The sequence below is a fragment of the Oncorhynchus tshawytscha genome, linkage group LG16, assembly GCF_018296145.1.
Source record: "Oncorhynchus tshawytscha isolate Ot180627B linkage group LG16, Otsh_v2.0, whole genome shotgun sequence".
Taxonomy (NCBI): domain Eukaryota; kingdom Metazoa; phylum Chordata; class Actinopteri; order Salmoniformes; family Salmonidae; genus Oncorhynchus; species Oncorhynchus tshawytscha.
In genome coordinates, this window is record NC_056444.1 from 61921645 (window position 1) to 61940025 (window position 18381).

The 18381-nt window shown below is 39.6% G+C and overlaps 1 protein-coding gene and 1 long non-coding RNA gene across 6 annotated transcripts; one reads left to right on the forward strand and one right to left on the reverse strand.

The window, feature by feature from the left end:
- Positions 1 to 7074: 7074 nt before the first annotated feature.
- On the reverse strand, positions 7075 to 12334 carry LOC112232590 (lysosomal amino acid transporter 1 homolog). Of its 5 annotated transcripts, none has more exons than XM_024399691.2 (9): positions 12211 to 12334; positions 11449 to 11505; positions 10756 to 10962; positions 10536 to 10665; positions 10229 to 10316; positions 9360 to 9511; positions 9152 to 9244; positions 8819 to 9004; positions 7075 to 8513 (listed from the first exon to the last, which is right to left on the reverse strand). In XM_024399691.2, the coding sequence occupies exons 3-9, from the start codon at positions 10959 to 10961 to the stop codon at positions 8424 to 8426; spliced, it is 945 nt and encodes a 314-aa protein (XP_024255459.1). In that variant the 5' UTR covers position 10962; positions 11449 to 11505; positions 12211 to 12334; the 3' UTR covers positions 7075 to 8423. The 5 variants fall into 5 exon arrangements, with proteins under 5 accessions (XP_024255459.1, XP_024255457.1, XP_024255460.1 ...); XM_024399689.2 differs by having other exon boundaries at positions 10756 to 10986; positions 12211 to 12333; XM_024399692.2 differs by lacking the exon at positions 12211 to 12334 and adding an exon at positions 11811 to 12204.
- A 3032-nt stretch (positions 12335 to 15366) lies between these two features.
- LOC112232532 lies at positions 15367 to 16776 on the forward strand. The gene is made up of 2 exons (XR_002950666.2): positions 15367 to 15647; positions 16291 to 16776. It is a non-coding gene; the product is annotated as an uncharacterized LOC112232532 (long non-coding RNA).
- Positions 16777 to 18381: the final 1605 nt, after the last annotated feature.

Below are 18381 nucleotides of genomic sequence, written 5' to 3' on the forward strand. Positions count from 1 at the left end.
CCCTACACTTGCCAAACATGTACACACACACACACACACACACGCTACACACACTTGCGCATACACACACTCACAAGTACAAAGAAGAGATTTCCCTCTCAAACAAAAGACAGGACACAATATCAGAAACATCGTATGAGGTAGATGAGGGTATTAAATACCATGGATTTCTTTCAAGAAGAGGGGTTCTCAGAGTAGATTAGCAGAGATAAATACAGTAAGTAGGATGTCTGTATAGTGTACAAGGCTATTGACTGTGAAATGTAATGTAAGCGATTCTTTCCCCAAACATGATCAGTCATTTATTAAAATGAATAATGCCTGCAAAGAAATATACGCACCTATTACTATGCAGTGATACATAGGCCACGGTGGGCAAAAGAATATTGCTCAAGTCAAATCATCACACTGACAAATCTTTCCTGAGAGTGTGCACACCTTGCTTTGGCCTACGTCATGAGGTGATATCTGAAGTTGTAATTGATACCTCCCTCAATGAATTGCATTGTGTGAAACTAGAGAGCATAGAGGGATGTATATGAAGTATGTGGAGCACCATAATGAAGAACGGAGGGGAAAGTGGATGTGATGGTGTGGGCCCTGGCCCTGCAGTGAGAGAGAGCAGGCTCATTAAGACATTCCCAGCATTGTGTGTTTATAAACAGCTTCTTGTTCATCCCGGTGATGGATGATGGCCTGCTATCGCTGGCTCTTCCTGCTGCCCTCCGTAAGAAGCCCTGAGACTGCCTAGGAACACAACCTCAGTTTCACAACCGACGACAACTACACACACACATACTCCTACTCCCTCAATGTCACACACAGCCCCCACATCTTCTAATGAACCCAATGTCACTGTTTTGTTATCAGCTTCCCTCTGGGTGGGCACAGTTCATCTTCTCAATGAACCCATCGTGAGGGAAAATGTTTTGTTCTGACCTTTCCTTCCTGGGTGGGCCCTCAATGTCACTTATATGTGTGTGTGTGTGTGTGTGTGTGTGTGTGTGTGTGTGTGTGTGTGTGTGTGTGTGTGTGTGTGTGCGTGCGTGCATGTGTGCGTGCGTGCATGTGTGCGTGCGTGCGTGCGTGCGAGCGAGTGGAGGGTTTCCCGGGGTCAGAATTCCATCGCTCGTTTTCTTCGCCAACATGACAGTATAAGAATAACTCCACTAATGAAGAGAAACAACATAGCTGTGTATTCCAGGAACATTAGCTCCAGTGACAGGTCTACCAGGCTCCCCCAGGGTCTACCAGAGTGTAGAGTGGAAAGGTCAGAGGTCAGGACGAGGGCTTGATCTGCACGTGACATGATTAATTACGGTTGAGTGTACATGGGATAAAGTCAAGGTTACAGTTGGATAAATATGGTGAAATATATAATACCAGAGCCATATACAGTGGGGCAAAAAAGTATTTAGTCAGCCACCAATTGTGCAAGTTCTCCCACTTAAAAAGATGAGAGAGGCCTGTAATTTTCATAATAGGTACACTGCAACTATGACAGACAAAATGAGAAAAGAAAAATCCAGAAAATCACATTGTAGGATTTTTAATGAATTTATTTGCAAATTATGATGGAAAATAAGTATTTGGTCACCTACAAACAAGCAAGATTTCTCACAGACCTGTAACTTCTTCTTTAAGAGGCTCCTCTGTCCTCCACTCGTTACCTTTATTAATGGCACCTGTTTGAACTTGTTATCAGTATAAAAGACACCTGTCCACAACCTCAAACAGTCAAACTCCAAACTCCACTATGGCCAAGACCAAAGAGCTGTCAAAGGACACCAGAAACAAAATTGTAGACCTGCACCAGGCTGGGAAGACTGAATCTGCAATAGGTAAGCAGCTTGGTTTGAAGAAATCAACTGTGGGAGCAATTATTAGGAAATGGAAGACATACAAGACCACTGATAATCTCCCTCGATCTGGGGCTCCACGCAAGATCTCACCCCGTGGGGTCAAAATTATCACAAGAACGGTGAGCAAAAATCCCAGAAACACACAGGGGGATCTAGTGAATGACCTGCAGAGAGCTGGGACCAAAGTAACAAAGCCTACCATCAGTAACACACTATGCCGCCAGGGACTCAAATCCTGCAGTGCCAGACGTGTCCCCCTGCTTAAGCCAGTACATGTCCAGGCCCGTCTGAAGTTTGCTAGAGAGCATTTGGATGATCCAGAAGAAGATTGGGAGAATGTCATATGGTCAGATGAAACCAAAATATAACTTTTTGGTAAAAACTCAACTCGTCGTGTTTGGAGGACAAAGAATGCTGAGTTGCATCCAAAGAACACCATACCTACTGTGAAGCATGGGGGTGGAAACATCATGCTTTGGGGCTGTTTTTCTGCAAAGGGACCAGGACGACTGATCCGTGTAAAGGAAAGAATGAATGGGGCCATGTATCGTGAGATTTTGAGTGAAAACCTCCTTCCATCAGCAAGGGCATTGAAGATTAAACGTGGCTGGGTCTTTCAGCATGACAATGATCCCAAACACACCGCCCGGGCAACGAAGGAGTGGCTTCGTAAGAAGCATTTCAAGGTCCTGGAGTGGCCTAGCCAGTCTCCAGATCTCAACCCCATAGAAAATCTTTGGAGGGAGTTGAAAGTCTGTGTTGCCCAGCAACAGCCCCAAAACATCACTGCTCTAGAGGAGATCTGCATGGAGGAATGGGCCAAAATAGCAGCAACAGTGTGTGAAAACCTTGTGAAGACTTACAGAAAACGTTTGACCTCTGTCATTGCCAACAAAGGGTATATAACAAAGTATTGAGATAAACATTTGTTATTGACCAAATACTTATTTTCCACCATAATTTGCAAATAAATTCATAAAAAAATCATACAATGTGATTTTCTGGATTTTTTTTCTCTCATTTTGTCTGTCATAGTTGAAGTGTACCTATGATGAAAATTACAGGCCTCTCTCATCTTTTTAAGTGGGAGAACTTGCACAATTGGTGGCTGACTAAATACTTTTTTGCCCCACTGTATATTGAGAGAGAGTTCGGCCATGTTGGTGCGCTTATTCTCTAAATGTTGGTGATGTAACAATACGAGACTGTCTCTGACAGTTCCCTCTGAAATGACCCGCTGTAAACAAGCAAAACAGAGCTGCGAATTTAACAGACATTTTTATTGATTAGCATTTTGGATAATGTGTATCCAAGTCTCTACTTTGTTGTGGTGTCAACAATTTGCATATAGTGGCTTGCGAAAGTATTCCCCCCTTGGCATTTTTCCTATTTTGTTGTCTTACTCCTGGAATTAAAATGTATTTTTGGGGGGTTTGTATCATTTGATTTACACAACATGCCTACCACTTTGAAGATGTAAAATATTTTTTATTGTGAAACAAAAAAGAAATCAGACACAAAAAACAGAAAACTTGAGCGTGCATAACCATTCACCCCCCAAAGTCAATACTTTGTAGAGACACCTTTTACAGCAATTACAGTTGCAAGTCTCGTTGGGGTGTGTCTCTATAAGCTTGGCACATCTAGCCACTGTGATTTTTGCCCATTCTTCAAGGCAAAACCGCTCCAGCTTCTTCAAGTTGGAAGGGTTCCGCTGGTGTACAGCAATCTTTATGTCATACCACAGATTCTCAATTGGATTGAGGTCTGGGCTTAAACCACTCGAGTGTTGCTTTAGCAGTATGCTTACGGTCATTTTCCTGCTGGAAGGTGAACCTCCGTCCCAGTCTCAAATCTCTGGAAGACTGAAACAGGTTTCCCTCAAGAATTTCACTGTATTTAGCTCCATCCATCATTCTTTCAATTCTGTTTCCCAGTCCCTACCGATGAAAAAAAATATCCCCACAGCATGATGCTGCCACCACCATGCTTCACTGTGGGGATGGTGTTCTCGGGGTGATGAGAGGTGTTGGGTTTGCGCCAGACATTGTTCCTAACCTGTTTGGAGAGCTCCTTGGTCTTCATGTTGCCGCTTGCTTAGTGGTGTTGCAGACTTTGGGGCCTTTCAGAACAGGTGTATATATACTGAGATCAAGTGACACTTAGATTGCACATAGGTGGACTTTATTTAACTATTTATGTGACTTCTGAAGGTAATTGGTTGCACCAGATCTTATTTAGGGGCTTCATAGCAAAGGGGGTGAATACATATGCAAGCACCACTTTCTGTTTTTTATTTTTTCAATTTTTTTGAAAAAGTAATTTTTCATTTCACTTCACCAATTTGGACTATTTTGTGTATGTCCATTACATGAAATCCAAATAAAAATCCATTTAAATTACAGGTTGTAATGCAACAAAATAGGAAAAACGACAAGGGGGATGAATACTTTTGCAAGGCACTGTATATGCTTTCAATGGACACCTTCATAGGTTTTAAAAACTATCAGAAATAAACAGCACAACACAGAAGTGTCAATTATCACTTAGCAATGGCTATGGAGGAGAAAGTGGTGCTCTCGTAACATTCAGACAGAAACTGCATTGGCCCAACTCTATACAGTACATTCTGAAAGTATTCAGACCCCTTGACTCTTTCCACATTTTGTTGCGTTACAGCTTTATTCTTAAATGGATTCAATCATTTTCCCCCCTCATCAATCTACACACAATATCCCATAACGACAAAGAGAAAACAGTTTTTATTTTATTTTTTGCAAATGTATAAAAAATAAAATACAGAAATATCTGATTTACATAAGTTGTCACACTACTGAGTCAATACTTTGTAGAAGCACCTTTGGCAGCGATTTCAGCAGTGAGTATTTTTGGGGTAGGTCTCTAAGAGCTTTCCACTCCTGGATTGTGCAACATTTGCCCATTATTCTTTTAAAAATTCTTCAAGGTCTGGCAAATTGGTTGTTGATCATTGCTAGACAACCCTTTTCTGGTCTTTCCCTAGATTTTCTTGGCCACTGAGGAACATTCACTGTCTTCTTGGTAAGCAACTCCAGTGTAGATTTGGCGTTGTGATTTAGAGTATTGTTCTGCTGAAAGGTAAATGCATCTCCCAGAGTCTGGTAGAAAGCAGACTGAACAAGGTTTTCCTTTAGGATTTTGCCTGTACTTAGCTCCATTCCTTTCTTTTTTTATTCTGAAAAACTCCCCAGTGCTTAACGATTACATGCATACCCATAACATGATGCAGCCACCACCATGCTTGAAAACTGAGAGAGTGGTATTCAGTAATGTGTAGTATTGGATTGGCCTCAAACATAACACTTAAGTGCTCTGTTAATTGCTCTGCCACATTTTTTTTTGCAGTATTACTTTAGTGGCTTGTTGCAAACAAATTCTCAATTGTTTGGACAGTGGTGGAAAGAGTACCCAATTGTCATACTTGAGTAAAAGTTAAGATACCTTAATAGAAAAGACTCAAGTAAAAGTGAAAGTCACCCAGTAAAATACTAGTTGAGTAAAAGTCTAAAAGTATTTGGTTTTAAATATACTTAAGTATCAAAGTAAAAGTATAAAACATTTCAAATTCCTTATATTAAGCAAAGCAGATGGCAAAGCAGGGGCACACTCCAACACTCAGACATAATTTACAAACTAAGCATGTGTTTAGTTAGTCCACCAGATCAGAGGCAGTACGGATGAATAGGGATGTTCTCTTGAGTAACGAGTACTTTTGGATGTAAAAAGTACACTGAACAAAAATAGAAACGCAATATGTAAAGTGCTGGTTCCATGTTTCATGAGCTGAAATAAAAGATTCCAGAAAATTTCCATACTCACAAAAAGCATATTTCTCTCAAATTCTGTGCACAAATGTGTTTACATCCCTGTAGTGAGCATTTTATCCTTTGTCAAGATGATCCATCCACCTGACAGGTGTGGCATATCATGAAGCTGAGGAAAAATCATCAGGGGTGTAAACTTCTTAAGTAATACTTTAAAGCATTAAATCAAGCATTAAGTCATTTTTTGGGGTAGCTGTACTTGACTATTTATTCTTCTGACAACTTTTACTTCTCTACATTCCTAAATAAAATAATGTACTCTTTACTCCATACATTTTCCATGACACACAAAGTACTCATTACACTATGAATGCTTAGCAGGACAGGAAAATTGTCACATTTACCCTTTCTTTGGAGGCATTGGTAAACCTCCCTGGTCATTGTGGTTGAATCTATTTTAAATTCACTGCTCGACTGAGGGACCTTTTACAGATAATTGTATGTGTGGGGTACAGGGATGAGGTAGTCATTCAAAAATCATGTTAAACATTATTATCGCACACAGAGTGTGTCCATGCAATTTAAGCGACTTGTTAAGCAAATGTTTACTCCTGAACGTATTTAGGCTTTCCACAACCAAGGGCCTGAATACTTATTGACTCAAGACATTTCAGCTTTACATTTTTAATAAATTTGTTTTAAAAACAGCATAATACCTTGACATTATGGGGTATCGTGTGTAGGCCAGTGACCACAAATCTCTATTTAATAAATGTTTAATTCAGGCTGTAACACAACAAAATGTGGATAAAGTCAAGGGGTGAGAAAACTTTCTGAAGGCACTATTTTTGTATGACTCTATACATGACTCTGCATGGTACTATTGAAATCAGGGGTTGGAACTGGTTCAGGGAACCAAAAAAGACTAACATTTGAGGAACGGAAACAGAACCAGGAACAAAAGTGATCTAGTGTTCTTGAAACAAAAATATTAATGCCTAGTATATAATTATGTTTAGTTGTGCTAGTAATAGCCTAAAAACATGAGTTAATTTGTAAAATGTGTTGATTTAACATTACAAAAAGGACGAATAGGAACTATACTGAAAATTGAACCCAACAATTGCCGATTCTACGGAGTTACTGTTCATATAAGGAAACAAGTAAATTGAAATAAAGTCATTAAACCCTAATCTATGGATTTCACATGGGTGGGCCTGAGGGGTCTGAATACTTCCCAAATGCACTGTGTTGTGGAAAAATTCTTACACAGGGACACGAGGTCAATCTTGAATAATTTTTTGTCAGCTGGCTGGAGGTTCCAACCAACTCAATGCACATGTCAATCAAGACCTCTCCCTGGGCAGACCCAGCAGTTGTCTTATATACACAGAAGTTATATTGCATGATTTAGCATAATCAATCATTACCATTTTGTTTTATTCACTTGACCGACCAATACAGTTTCATAACGTGATAGATCAACACCACACAAGGCTTCTTTCTCACCAAGCTAAGACCTTAAAACTGAGATATCTTTGGTGTTCTCAAAACACATCAATTCTTTCTCAAAACACAAACTGGGCGTACTGCCAAATTGCAGCTACTGATAGGTGATTTGTAGTTAACCAGTTTCTGTGTTCATGCAAGTGGCTTATAGAACAGTACATGAATAGAACAAACATTAATATTCCCATTACAATTAAATATGTGAAATTACTTCTAATTTATTATACAACCTTGAAGTCCAGTCAAAAACAGTATGGGCTGGATATGGAAGTAAGGTGGAAAATTACATCATATTTAACACACTAAAGATCAGGTACACTGGGCAAATGACAGAAGGGTTCCATACAAATTCAGTTGTTTAAAAGCATGATGTGTGTCCTATTGAGCATGTTAGTGAAACAAATCAAAATGAAAGACAATCCCACAACTAATTTCTTTAGAACATTGTCTTTTTCCTGCCTAAGTGTAAGTGAGGAATGAGACATTATCAACGTGATACATTTTCAAATCCATCCTGTGCATTTCAGTACTGATGCAACACTATTTGTTAGGGAACAGAATAAGAAAGAAACAGGACCCTTCCATCAACAGTAACCTTCAGTGAGCATCGTTACTCTGTGCTTACACTGAACAAACATGAGGTAAATTCTCCAGACCGGATACCATAGCCCCAAAAAAGTAACCAACACAAAGTACATAAATCTACAATTGAAAATGCTTAAAGGCAACTGATGTAAACGATCAAATAAATGAAGTACAGTACTTCAGATATTTACACTTTAATGAAGTTACAATAAATCCACATGAACATGTCAAGACACTAAGATTCATGTCTCTGTATACTCAAGACATGAAGTGATCTGCAAAAAAATATTTTCTGTCAATCACTTCTGAAATACAATAACAAGACTATTCTAATCGGACGAGAGGGTTCCATGTAGTGACCAGTAGTAGTGTCATGATTGTCAGGAGAGGTTTTTAAATACTAGAAGTATTTAGACAAATGGTTGGAAGGTCCTACTCTAAAAGATTAAGAGCAATTAAGTACAGTTAAAGTAAACTATTGCTGAATCCCAATGAACAAAGTGGCATCTTTCTCATAACAAATAAAAATAAATATAACAATACAGTGAAAAGGGATTTCCTGTGTTTGTCAAAACATTATGGATTTAGTGTTTAGGAATGTGAGTGAGTCTATTGGGTGGTGATAATTGTCTGAACTGCTAGATCCAGCACAAAGGGAGCAGTTTCATTTGTCCAGCAGAGGAGCTCTCTCATCATGCTGCGATTCCAACTCCAGAGGGGCATTATTGCGGTATATCAGGAACTGTACGGAGATCTGAAGCAGCGAGTCAAGGGAATTCAGAAAAAAAAAAAAAGTCAAACTTTTAGATACTAGAAAGGAAACGCATTCCAACAACTGCATGCTGGCATATAGGACAATGTACTCAGATAATACTAGACAAATCAACCTGAACCTGTTTCATTTGGATAAGTTAATTAGGGTAATTGTAATACAATACAAAACAAAGTCAAAAGCTAAAGTTAAGTGTTTATGTCAAAGCACACAAAATATCGTTGGATATTACAAAAATGTTGGTGGAAAGGCCAGAGGCCAAGTAGACATTTTAATGAGAAGGATACCAGGATGTCTAGAGAGAGGGTGCCCAGGCTTCCTATGAGCCAGGGCAGGTGGTGGATGACGTAGCTTCCCTCTCCCTGGCCTTGCTCAGGGTTCTTCAGCAGCACACTCAGGCCGTACATAGTGTTACCCAGGATGACCAGGGCAAACAGGAAGTAGGACACACCCTCCGTCGACTTCCTTGTGTACTACGAGACAGAAACATTCTAAATATAATGAGAAAGAAAAAGATCCATGCAAAACTTTTACAGGTAGATTTGCCTCCACTGTAAAAGTATCTGTTCATCCAGTACTCATTCACTTCCTTACCAACCCCTCCCACTTTTAAGACTCACATTAGTGTGCATCTGTGGCAGTCTGGAACAGAGGTAGAGCACTGAGGATATGGAGCCAATGGTAAACCCAATAATCTCCTTGGTGCTGAAAGCCTGGACAAAGACAAAGCATCTGCATGTTACAGACAGATAAAAGGTTGGCCAGGGGCTGGAATAAAATCAACAAATTACATTAACATCCACTGACTACACAAATCTCATATTTTACCTTAACACTGTCCACAGTGGTTGACAGCAAGGCCCGCCCCTTAAACCCAGAGAGGACGACATCCTGTTGGGACCCTGACCCAGGTAAGGCAATGAGGCTGGCAAAGAAGCCCAGTATATAGACTACACCAACTACATTTAGAACCGACCTGTCTGGGTAAAGGAAAAATAAAGCTATCAGTTGTCAACATTGGTAGACACCGCCTCAGCAAAGTCATCAAAAGGTCACGGTGTCAACGGTTGCGACAACAATTAGGAAACGAAATATGGTGGTGATGCAAAGTATTGCTGACATCACACTAGTTTTGTATGATTCTTCCTCCTGTGTAATGAAGGTCTGTTTCTCAACACTAATCCTGGGGACCCTCTGTGTATAGGCTACAGCAGTCTGACCTGACATCCATCAGGTTCACTGAACTGTTAAATAACTACTGTATGTATAAAAATACGTTGCAGCGTCCTGGAATGAACATTTGCGTTATGGGCAGAACATAGAACAATGTAGACAAGCCATACCTTGTTCTGTCATGCATTTGTGTTATACTGTATATTACAATCGAGAAGAAAAAGAAACGCACACCTATATAGACGAGGTGCTGGCTAGCGGAGTGGAAAACTTGAAAATGAGAGCCGCACACTCTAGGAGCTCAGAAAAAAAAAATGTAATATGCAACATTTCGACAGCCAAGCTGTCTTCATCAGGGTATACTGTATATTACAAACTGTGGTCCCAGTGTAACACAGAGGCCTCAGTTAAATAGTCAAAGCGTGGAATGTACACTGACCAATGGCCTTGGTTTATTATTGACAAGACAAAATCACAGCAGCTAATTTCATAGAGATCAAATACATTAATAGACAAAAACTCACTGTTATTCATCCTGTGCTTAGATACGTAGTAAAAGTACAATCCCAGCATCAATAAGTCAGCCAGGACATAATAAACTGCTGTATATGTCTGTATGAGAAGGGGGAGAGAGACATGTCAGTGCGGTGGACAAAGGGATATACTACTTTAAATGTATTACACTTTTTCAGAACATTAAAACATTCTTTTCATTGGTGTCTTGGAGTCGACAATTACAGTTGATCCCTCTATTTTCATGCTTGACAAACATTTCTATTGTTATTGAAACCATTTCAGTAATATTGACTGACCCAAATAGCTGTCACTTACCTGTAGCGGCAGTTGGTCAGCTAAGAATGAGCCTACAAGATTGCAGGAGTCACCCCCCAGCCACAGCAATAGAAACCAAATGGACAAGGCGCTGTCCATATTCCCACTCTTACAAGAGCTGTAGTATTGCCTGTATTCATGAACACAACAAAATAAGAGTAAAGGTGTTGTCCATACATTGGAAATGGGCTGAAATAATGTTTTCCCAATCAAGACTTACGGCAGAGAAGAAACCATAAAGCACACTATAGACAGCAGACCCAGGATGACACTGGCCATGTCCCTGGCGTCCTGGGCACATTCCCCCAGCCCTTCCCAAACCCATACCGATCCATTGGGGCATACAGAGCTGAAGTTTCCATCAGTGTTCCATCCAAAAGACCCCCGCTTGAGGACACCATCAGCTGACCCCATATTCAGTCTCATGCTGGGTTTGGGGTGGCAGTGTAGCCTAGTGGTTAGAGCATTGGACTAGTAACCGAAAGGTTGCAAGTTCAAATCCACGAGCTGACAAGGTACAAAATCTGTCGTTCTGCCCCTGAACAGGCAGTTAACCCACTGTTCCTAGGCCGTCATTGAAAATAAGAATTTGTTCTTAACTGACTTGCCTAGTAAAATAAAAGGTAAAAAAAAAAAAAATGCTAAGCAGAGGGGAAAGGGTTAAACAAACAAGCTAGACAATATATCTACCTAAATAAACAAGCTGTCGCTTATTTCTATTGACAAAACTTGTTTACAGCTATGTCTCAAAATGTACTATCTGCTATGGAATTCAGAGTGAAGTAGGTTTGTACTGATAGACTTTTCAGCTGGGGACAAACACCTTGCATGCCGAGTTTTTACAGCTGGCTTTTCTTCAAACGTCTTCTAGGACAAAGGTTGTAGTCAAATATTAACAAAAAAAGTATCTTACCTGTTTCTCGGGCGGTTATTGAAGTGTCCAGGGAGGCCCAATGCCTTTTTCAGACGTCTGTTCGCAAAGGTTAGGGAGAAAACAATTTAGCTCAACTGAACTGATTGGAATATGAGCTCCAACGTCAGAGAAAAGGCGGAGTTAGGACGAAAGATGTAGCGACACCATAGAGATCCGATTAAATTACGTACTCAGTCTTCATTTTATGTTTAACAGTTCAATGTAGAAATGATGTTTGTAATATAACTCCGGTCAAAAACAAATCAACTAAATTTGAAAAATGTCAAAATCATTGGACAAAATAATAATCTCGAACTAGTTAACTGCGTTTGTGGGGGACTTTTCTGGAATTTAGGATTCACCTTGAAATAGACAGACACGATGAATATTGTCCTCAAGTTCCTGTAACTTGAAGTTACAGAACAGAGAGGACCTGTGTCCACATGTCACATGTTCGCATCAGATATCAACAGTCCTCGTTAGTTGGCCTCATCGATCTGCGTTGCAATTCTGTCATTAGTGTGCAGCAAGCCTCCCTCCCCACGGTCTCCGAAGATCTACAGGCTTTACATTTTTTTCATAAAGCTGTGAAAATTAAGACTTATCGCGTACATCTGATGTTCGCTGCGGCCGCATATTTCTGCCTGAAACATGCACATTTCCCAGCTATTTTAACGATCGCACGCAAAACGACTCGACAGGTAGCCAATTACTCCCATGAAACTGTGACAAATTCAGTGTATTTTGAACAGCATGGCTTACCTCACACACGCTCTCAAAACTATGCTTGGCCTTAGCTTCCGGGAGTCTTCGATCTAACTTCGATCTAAATAGTGTTGTCAGCTGACCCTGCTCACCTGACTGATGACTCAGCACATTACTATGCTTATCCAGAGAAACTGTATATAATGACGAGATGGTCTAGTCTCCTCCCCCAAAATGGGAGTTGTTGTTCCAAAGGTGGGAGGTCTGCTTATCGGGGACATATTTTGACCGGAGCAAACCCTCTTGCTTCCTCTCTGCTCTGAAATCATGTCAGTTTATTCTACCAAATACCTTCCCTATGGACTATTTTGGTCTGGGTTCAACTATGTCACAAAAATGCATCTGACACTGATTTGTTTTAAAATTTATTTTACCCCCCCTCCTTTTTTCCCGATATTTTCTCATCGCTGGAACTCCCCAACGTGAGGCGAAAGTGGAAACATGACCCACCTAGCAGCAATTTTTACAGAAAATTGTATAGCTCTACGTACTGTCAGGAATCCACAGATATGTTTTTTAACTCACTGAATAATGTTCACTCTATCAGTGATATAGAATCTAAACAGTGTGATGAACCCATCAAAGTTGAAGAGATTATAGAGTCTATCAAACATCTAAAGAACAATAAATCACCAGGTGTTGATGGAATTACATCAGAATTTTACAAATTATTTTCTGAACAAGTAGCTCCCTTCCTATTTGAAGTCTTTTTAGAGAGTATTAAAAACAATGTTCTCCCTCCTACAATGAGTCAGGGGTTAATAACACTGATACCTAAGCCTAAAAAAGAAGTGCTGCTCATCGATAACTGGCGTCCAATTTGTCTTCTTAATAATGACTATAAGATATTAGCCTCACTACTTGCAAAAAGAATTAAAGAAGTCCTGGATGCAATCATTGATGAAACACAGTCTGGCTTCATGAGGAACAGACATATTTCTAACAATGTCAGACTAGTATTAGACGTACTTGACTACTCAGACCTAATAACTGAGGATAGCTTCATATTATTTTTAGATTTTTATAAAGCATTTGACACAGTAGAGCATCAGTTTCTCTTCCACTCCCTTGAGAGACTTGGCTTTGGGGATTTTTTCTGTAAGGCTATTAAGACTCTCTATGCAAATGGTAACAGCTCTATCAAATTGAAATATGGCACCTCACCTAGATTTGAGTTAAAGAGAGGAATTAGGCAAGGTTGTCCTATCTCTCCGTACCTGTTTTTATTAATCACCCAACTTCTTGCAAATTCTTTAAATAATAGTCCTGTACAAGGTATTTCCATAGCTGGTAAAGAAATTATTATAAGCCAGCTGGCTGACGATACTACACTTTTTCTGAAAGACGCTAACCAAATTCCCATATCGATCAATGTGATACAATCCTTTTCCAAAGCGTCTGGTCTATATCTTAACATTAAGAAATGTGAACTCATGGCTGTCAAAGATTGTGTGACACCTTCATATTATGGTATTCCAGTAAAATAAGAACTTACATATTTAGGCATAACCATTACAAAGGATCAGAAGTCTAGAGGCTTACTAAATTTTAACCCTCTTATTAAAAAAAAAAAAAAACCCAGAAGAAACTAAATCAATGGCTACAGAGGGACTTATCTTTAAAAGGTAGAGTCCTAATAACCAAGGCTGAAGGTATCTCTAGACTAACATATGGTGCTCTATCTTTATATCTTGACCGTAAAATAAGCAAGGAGATAGACCAGATGCTTTTCAACTTTATTTGGAGAAACCGTACCCATTACATTAGGAAAACTGTTGTAATGAACACTTATGAGAATGGTGGACTGAATTTTCTGGATTTTACTACTTTAAATAATACTTTCAAGATCAATTGGATAAAACAATTCCTAAGAAGACCCACTTCTATCTGGAATTTTATTCCTCATCATGTCTTCTCTACTTTTGGTGGCCTTAACTTCATGTTGTTTTGCAATTATAATATTGACAAAGTTCCAGTGAAACTTTCTGCTTTTCATCGGCAGGTTTTCTTGTCATGGTCCTTAATTTATAAACACAATTTTTCTCCACACAGATATTATACATGGAATAATCGGGATATATTGTATAAAAATACCTCTCTGTTTTTAGAATATTGGTTCAGAAATAATATCCTATTGGTGAGCCAACTGGTAAATGCAGAGGGTCTTTTACTCAGTTATAAAGAATTCTTATCACTTTACAAGGTCCCTGTAACACCTAAAGATTTTGCAATTGTTTTAGATGCCATTCCCTCAGGTGTTGCTATGTTATTCAGGAACATGTCAAGACCTGACCCTCAGAGCCTACCTTCTATTGACCCTGTTGACTCATCAGTAGGAAAGATTTGTTTCTCTTTTGGTCCATTCAACAACAGAGCGATACGATCCTTGTTTCAGCAGGATGTTGTATCTATACCTTATGTTATGCCTTATTGGAATGGATTTATTGATAATATCTGTTGGAAAAAAGTTTGGATGTTGCCACACACATACCTACTTGTTAACAAAATTAAGGAAGTTTCCTTTAAAATTATTCATAAATATTATCCTGCCAACCACTATATGAAGAATTTTAAGGAAAACATCAACTCCAATTGCTCCTTTTGTAATGACCACCCAGAAACAGTTGTGCATCTTTTTTGGCATTGTATGCATGTAAGAAAACTGTGGCAAGACATCAGTAGGTTTATAATTGAACACATTTATGAAGATTTTACACTATTGTGGAGAGATGTACTGTTTGGATTCTTTACATACAATAGAAATAAGCGGAATCATTTTTATGTAATTAATTTCATTATTCTTTTGGCCAAATTTCATATACACAAATGTAAATTTACAAACAGGAAACCACATTTTCGTACCCTACAAAAAGAAATTGAACTCTATTTTAAGACGGTTAAATGCTCTACTAAACAAAAAAGCTGTTAGAATTGTAAGTATATGCATGTCCCTTAAGGTCCTTGTGTAATTGTAATGTGATATTGTACCCCCTAGCGCGATTGTCCATTGTTTGTAATCTATGTATGCTTGTGTTCTCTCATGTGCTTTATGTATTGATTTGTTGTTAATAAAAAAAAATAATAATAAAAAAAAACATGACCCACCTAACAGCGCTCCTTAACACACGCCACCTTAACCCGGAAACCAGCCGCACCAATGTGTCGAATGAAACACGTTCCCTTATGCACATTCCATGATCGAACGTTCTAAACACACTTCTTACCGCCAAAAAAAAGAAGTTATCGACGATATAACGTTACTACCACTATGTCGCACTTTTTTACTAGGTGTCTTCAGGACTTGGCTTAAATTAATATTAATGAAGTACATCAAATTGTTAAATCTGCCTCCGAGACTCCAGCTAACAAGAATGAAAAGGGGTTCAAGATGTATACCTTTATAGGAAGCTAACGTTACATAGACAACTATGAAGGTGAGTACCAAGTCAGTGACAGATATAACTTAGCTAGCTACATTCATTAGCTAGCTAATTTAACTATTAACTGTAGCTAGCTAGTTACTTCGTAAAATTATGTAACGTTGACAGAATCTACCTGAGAATGTGTGTATTTTCGTTAGATTGGTTAAGTTATGCTTGCTAGCTAAAAATAATTGTTATTCATGTCTTCTACACAGTATCTAACAAAGATACATTGACAGGAGAGATCACCGTGAGGGCTGCCTGTCACAGGCCCATGAGGAAGAGTGAAAAGCCGCACAGCATGAGAGTAGGGAAAGGTTTTAGATAGCTACTAGGGACCTTGTTAAACATCTCCTGTGAGACACTGTCATCATGGTCAAAATGTGTTGGAGACAGTGTCAACGTTTAATCTTATCAATAGATAGATATTAATGATGGGTCCCAATCCCACTTTAGAATTGCCCACTTAACAGGTTATTTGGTAAAGATCTGTTGCTGCAGTGTTTGGTAATTGTGTTACTGAGACACAATGTATTCCTGTATAGTTAAATGAGCCCCTAGTTAAGAAGACAAGACACTACTATGTTTATTATTATTCATGGGCCGCATCATTCTTGTTTCTCACTTCAGTCTTTCATCACACTTATCTTCACAGATGGTGTTAAAGCACTCCGTACCAGTGATAGTGGTCCAGAGCCACTGCTCCTGTGTTGCAGGAAGTGCTATGTGTAATCATCCGGTAGCCCTTCTTTACCAAGTTCAACTAAACATTCCTGCTGCACCACCAGTTCACAGCTGCACAGACACAGAATAGTGTTGGCACAAGCCAAGAACACTTGTGAGTCTATCAATATCCATAAAAAAATGCACCTGAAAAGTATTCAGCCTATGTAACAGTAAATCCTTGTTAATTAGGGTGTGAAGACAGTTCCGGTTGATGGGATAGAGTTCCGTAAACCTACAAACTTGTGTGCTGATGGAATAAGATAAGTTGGAGGTTCCTAGAATGGAAACATTTTAGAAAACATTTCTGTGATTGTTTTTGTATCCAGATGATGAGCCTAAACAGTGGCGTCTTTACGATGTAATGACACATTTTGGGACAAAGACTGGGGAGAAATATATAATCTATAAAACTGTATTTTAATTAATTTTATTTGAACTTTCGGGCTTGTGCTGTTTTTGGAAAAGTTACATGAGTCTTTGTCATAGTAATCTCGCCAACCTGGTGTTAAGGTTTTAAAATGTTTTGCAGAAGTTCTCTCTACCTGGCACTCAATGGATACATGCCTGACATGGACCTTCTCCGCGTCTCAGAAACGTATGCCAACTTTTCTCTACTTACTTCCCCTCTTGTGACAACAATGGAAATGTCAGCTGACGTGCCCCTGGTTGAATCCGCCTTTGGGCCAGTGCAAGCTGGTAGTGTGTTGTCCTATCAGCTTCCACAGCCAAAGACCATGGAATTGTGAAGATTACTGATGCCCCTTCTCCACCAATACTTCCATTAGATGGCTTCAGTCTTCCCAGTGTGCTTACGTCCTTAGCCATCGGGAGCAGTTCCACGTCAAGGCATTAGAGACAACCTACGATATGTCACAGAGAGTCGAGGTTGCAGCCCGGAATGGCATCAGCTCAGGAAAATTAGAATAACATCCTCTCGTTCTCGAGAGGTTTGCCATGTCCGGGGAGAGACCTCGGCTGACCACCTAGCTGAGCGAATGTTCAAGGGATCTGGTATGCAGACCATGGAGATGAAGAGGGGGCTAGCCATGGAGCCAGTACAGGAGTAGTGCACACTGAAGAATGTTAACTTCTTTCCGTGTGGCTTCATAGTGCACCCAGATGCTCCGTGTTTAGGATCCTCTTCAGATGGCATCATATTTGATCCCAGTGTGAGACCACACTTTGGACTCTTAGAGGTCAAGTGCCCAAATGTACCAAGTTATGTTGAGTGCCCTTACCTGAAGATACAGAATGGAGAGCTGAAGTTGAAGAGATCTCATGCTTACTACTAGGTGCAAGTGTAACGGATGTGAAACGGCTAGCTTAGTTAGCAGTGCGCGCTAAATAGCGTTTCAATCGGTGTCGTCACTTGCTCTGAGACCTTGAAGTAGTAGTTCCCCTTGCTCTGCAAGGGCCGCGGCTTTTGTGGAGCGATGGGTAACGATACTTCGTGGGTGACTGTTGTTGATGTGTGCAGAGGGTCCCTGGTTCGCGCCCAGGTATGGGCGAGGGGACGGTTTAAAGTTATACTGTTACACAAGGTCAAATCCTTCTCACAGGTTGTAGCTGGTGTGACTGTCATCTGTGCACAGGAGGACAACCTAGTTGAAAGGATATATAAAGATCTACAGGTTTCAAAAACTATAAGAGAGAAGGTTGACCACTTATTTTTACCACTACTTGCAGAAGTGTTTTTTAAATTTTATTTTACCTTTATTTAACCAGGTAGGCAAGTTGAGAACAAGTTCTCATTTACAATTGCTACCTGGCCAAGATAAAGCAAAGCAGTTCGACAGATACAACGACACAGAGTTACACATGGAGTAAAACAAACATACAGTCAATAATACAGTATAAACAAGTCTATATACAATGTGAGCAAATGAGGTGAGAAGGGAGGTAAAGGCAAAAAAGGCCATGGTGGCAAAGTAAATACAATATAGCAAGTAAAACACTGGAATGGTAGTTTTGCAATGGAAGAATGTACAAAGTAGAAATAAAAATAATGGGGTACAAAGGA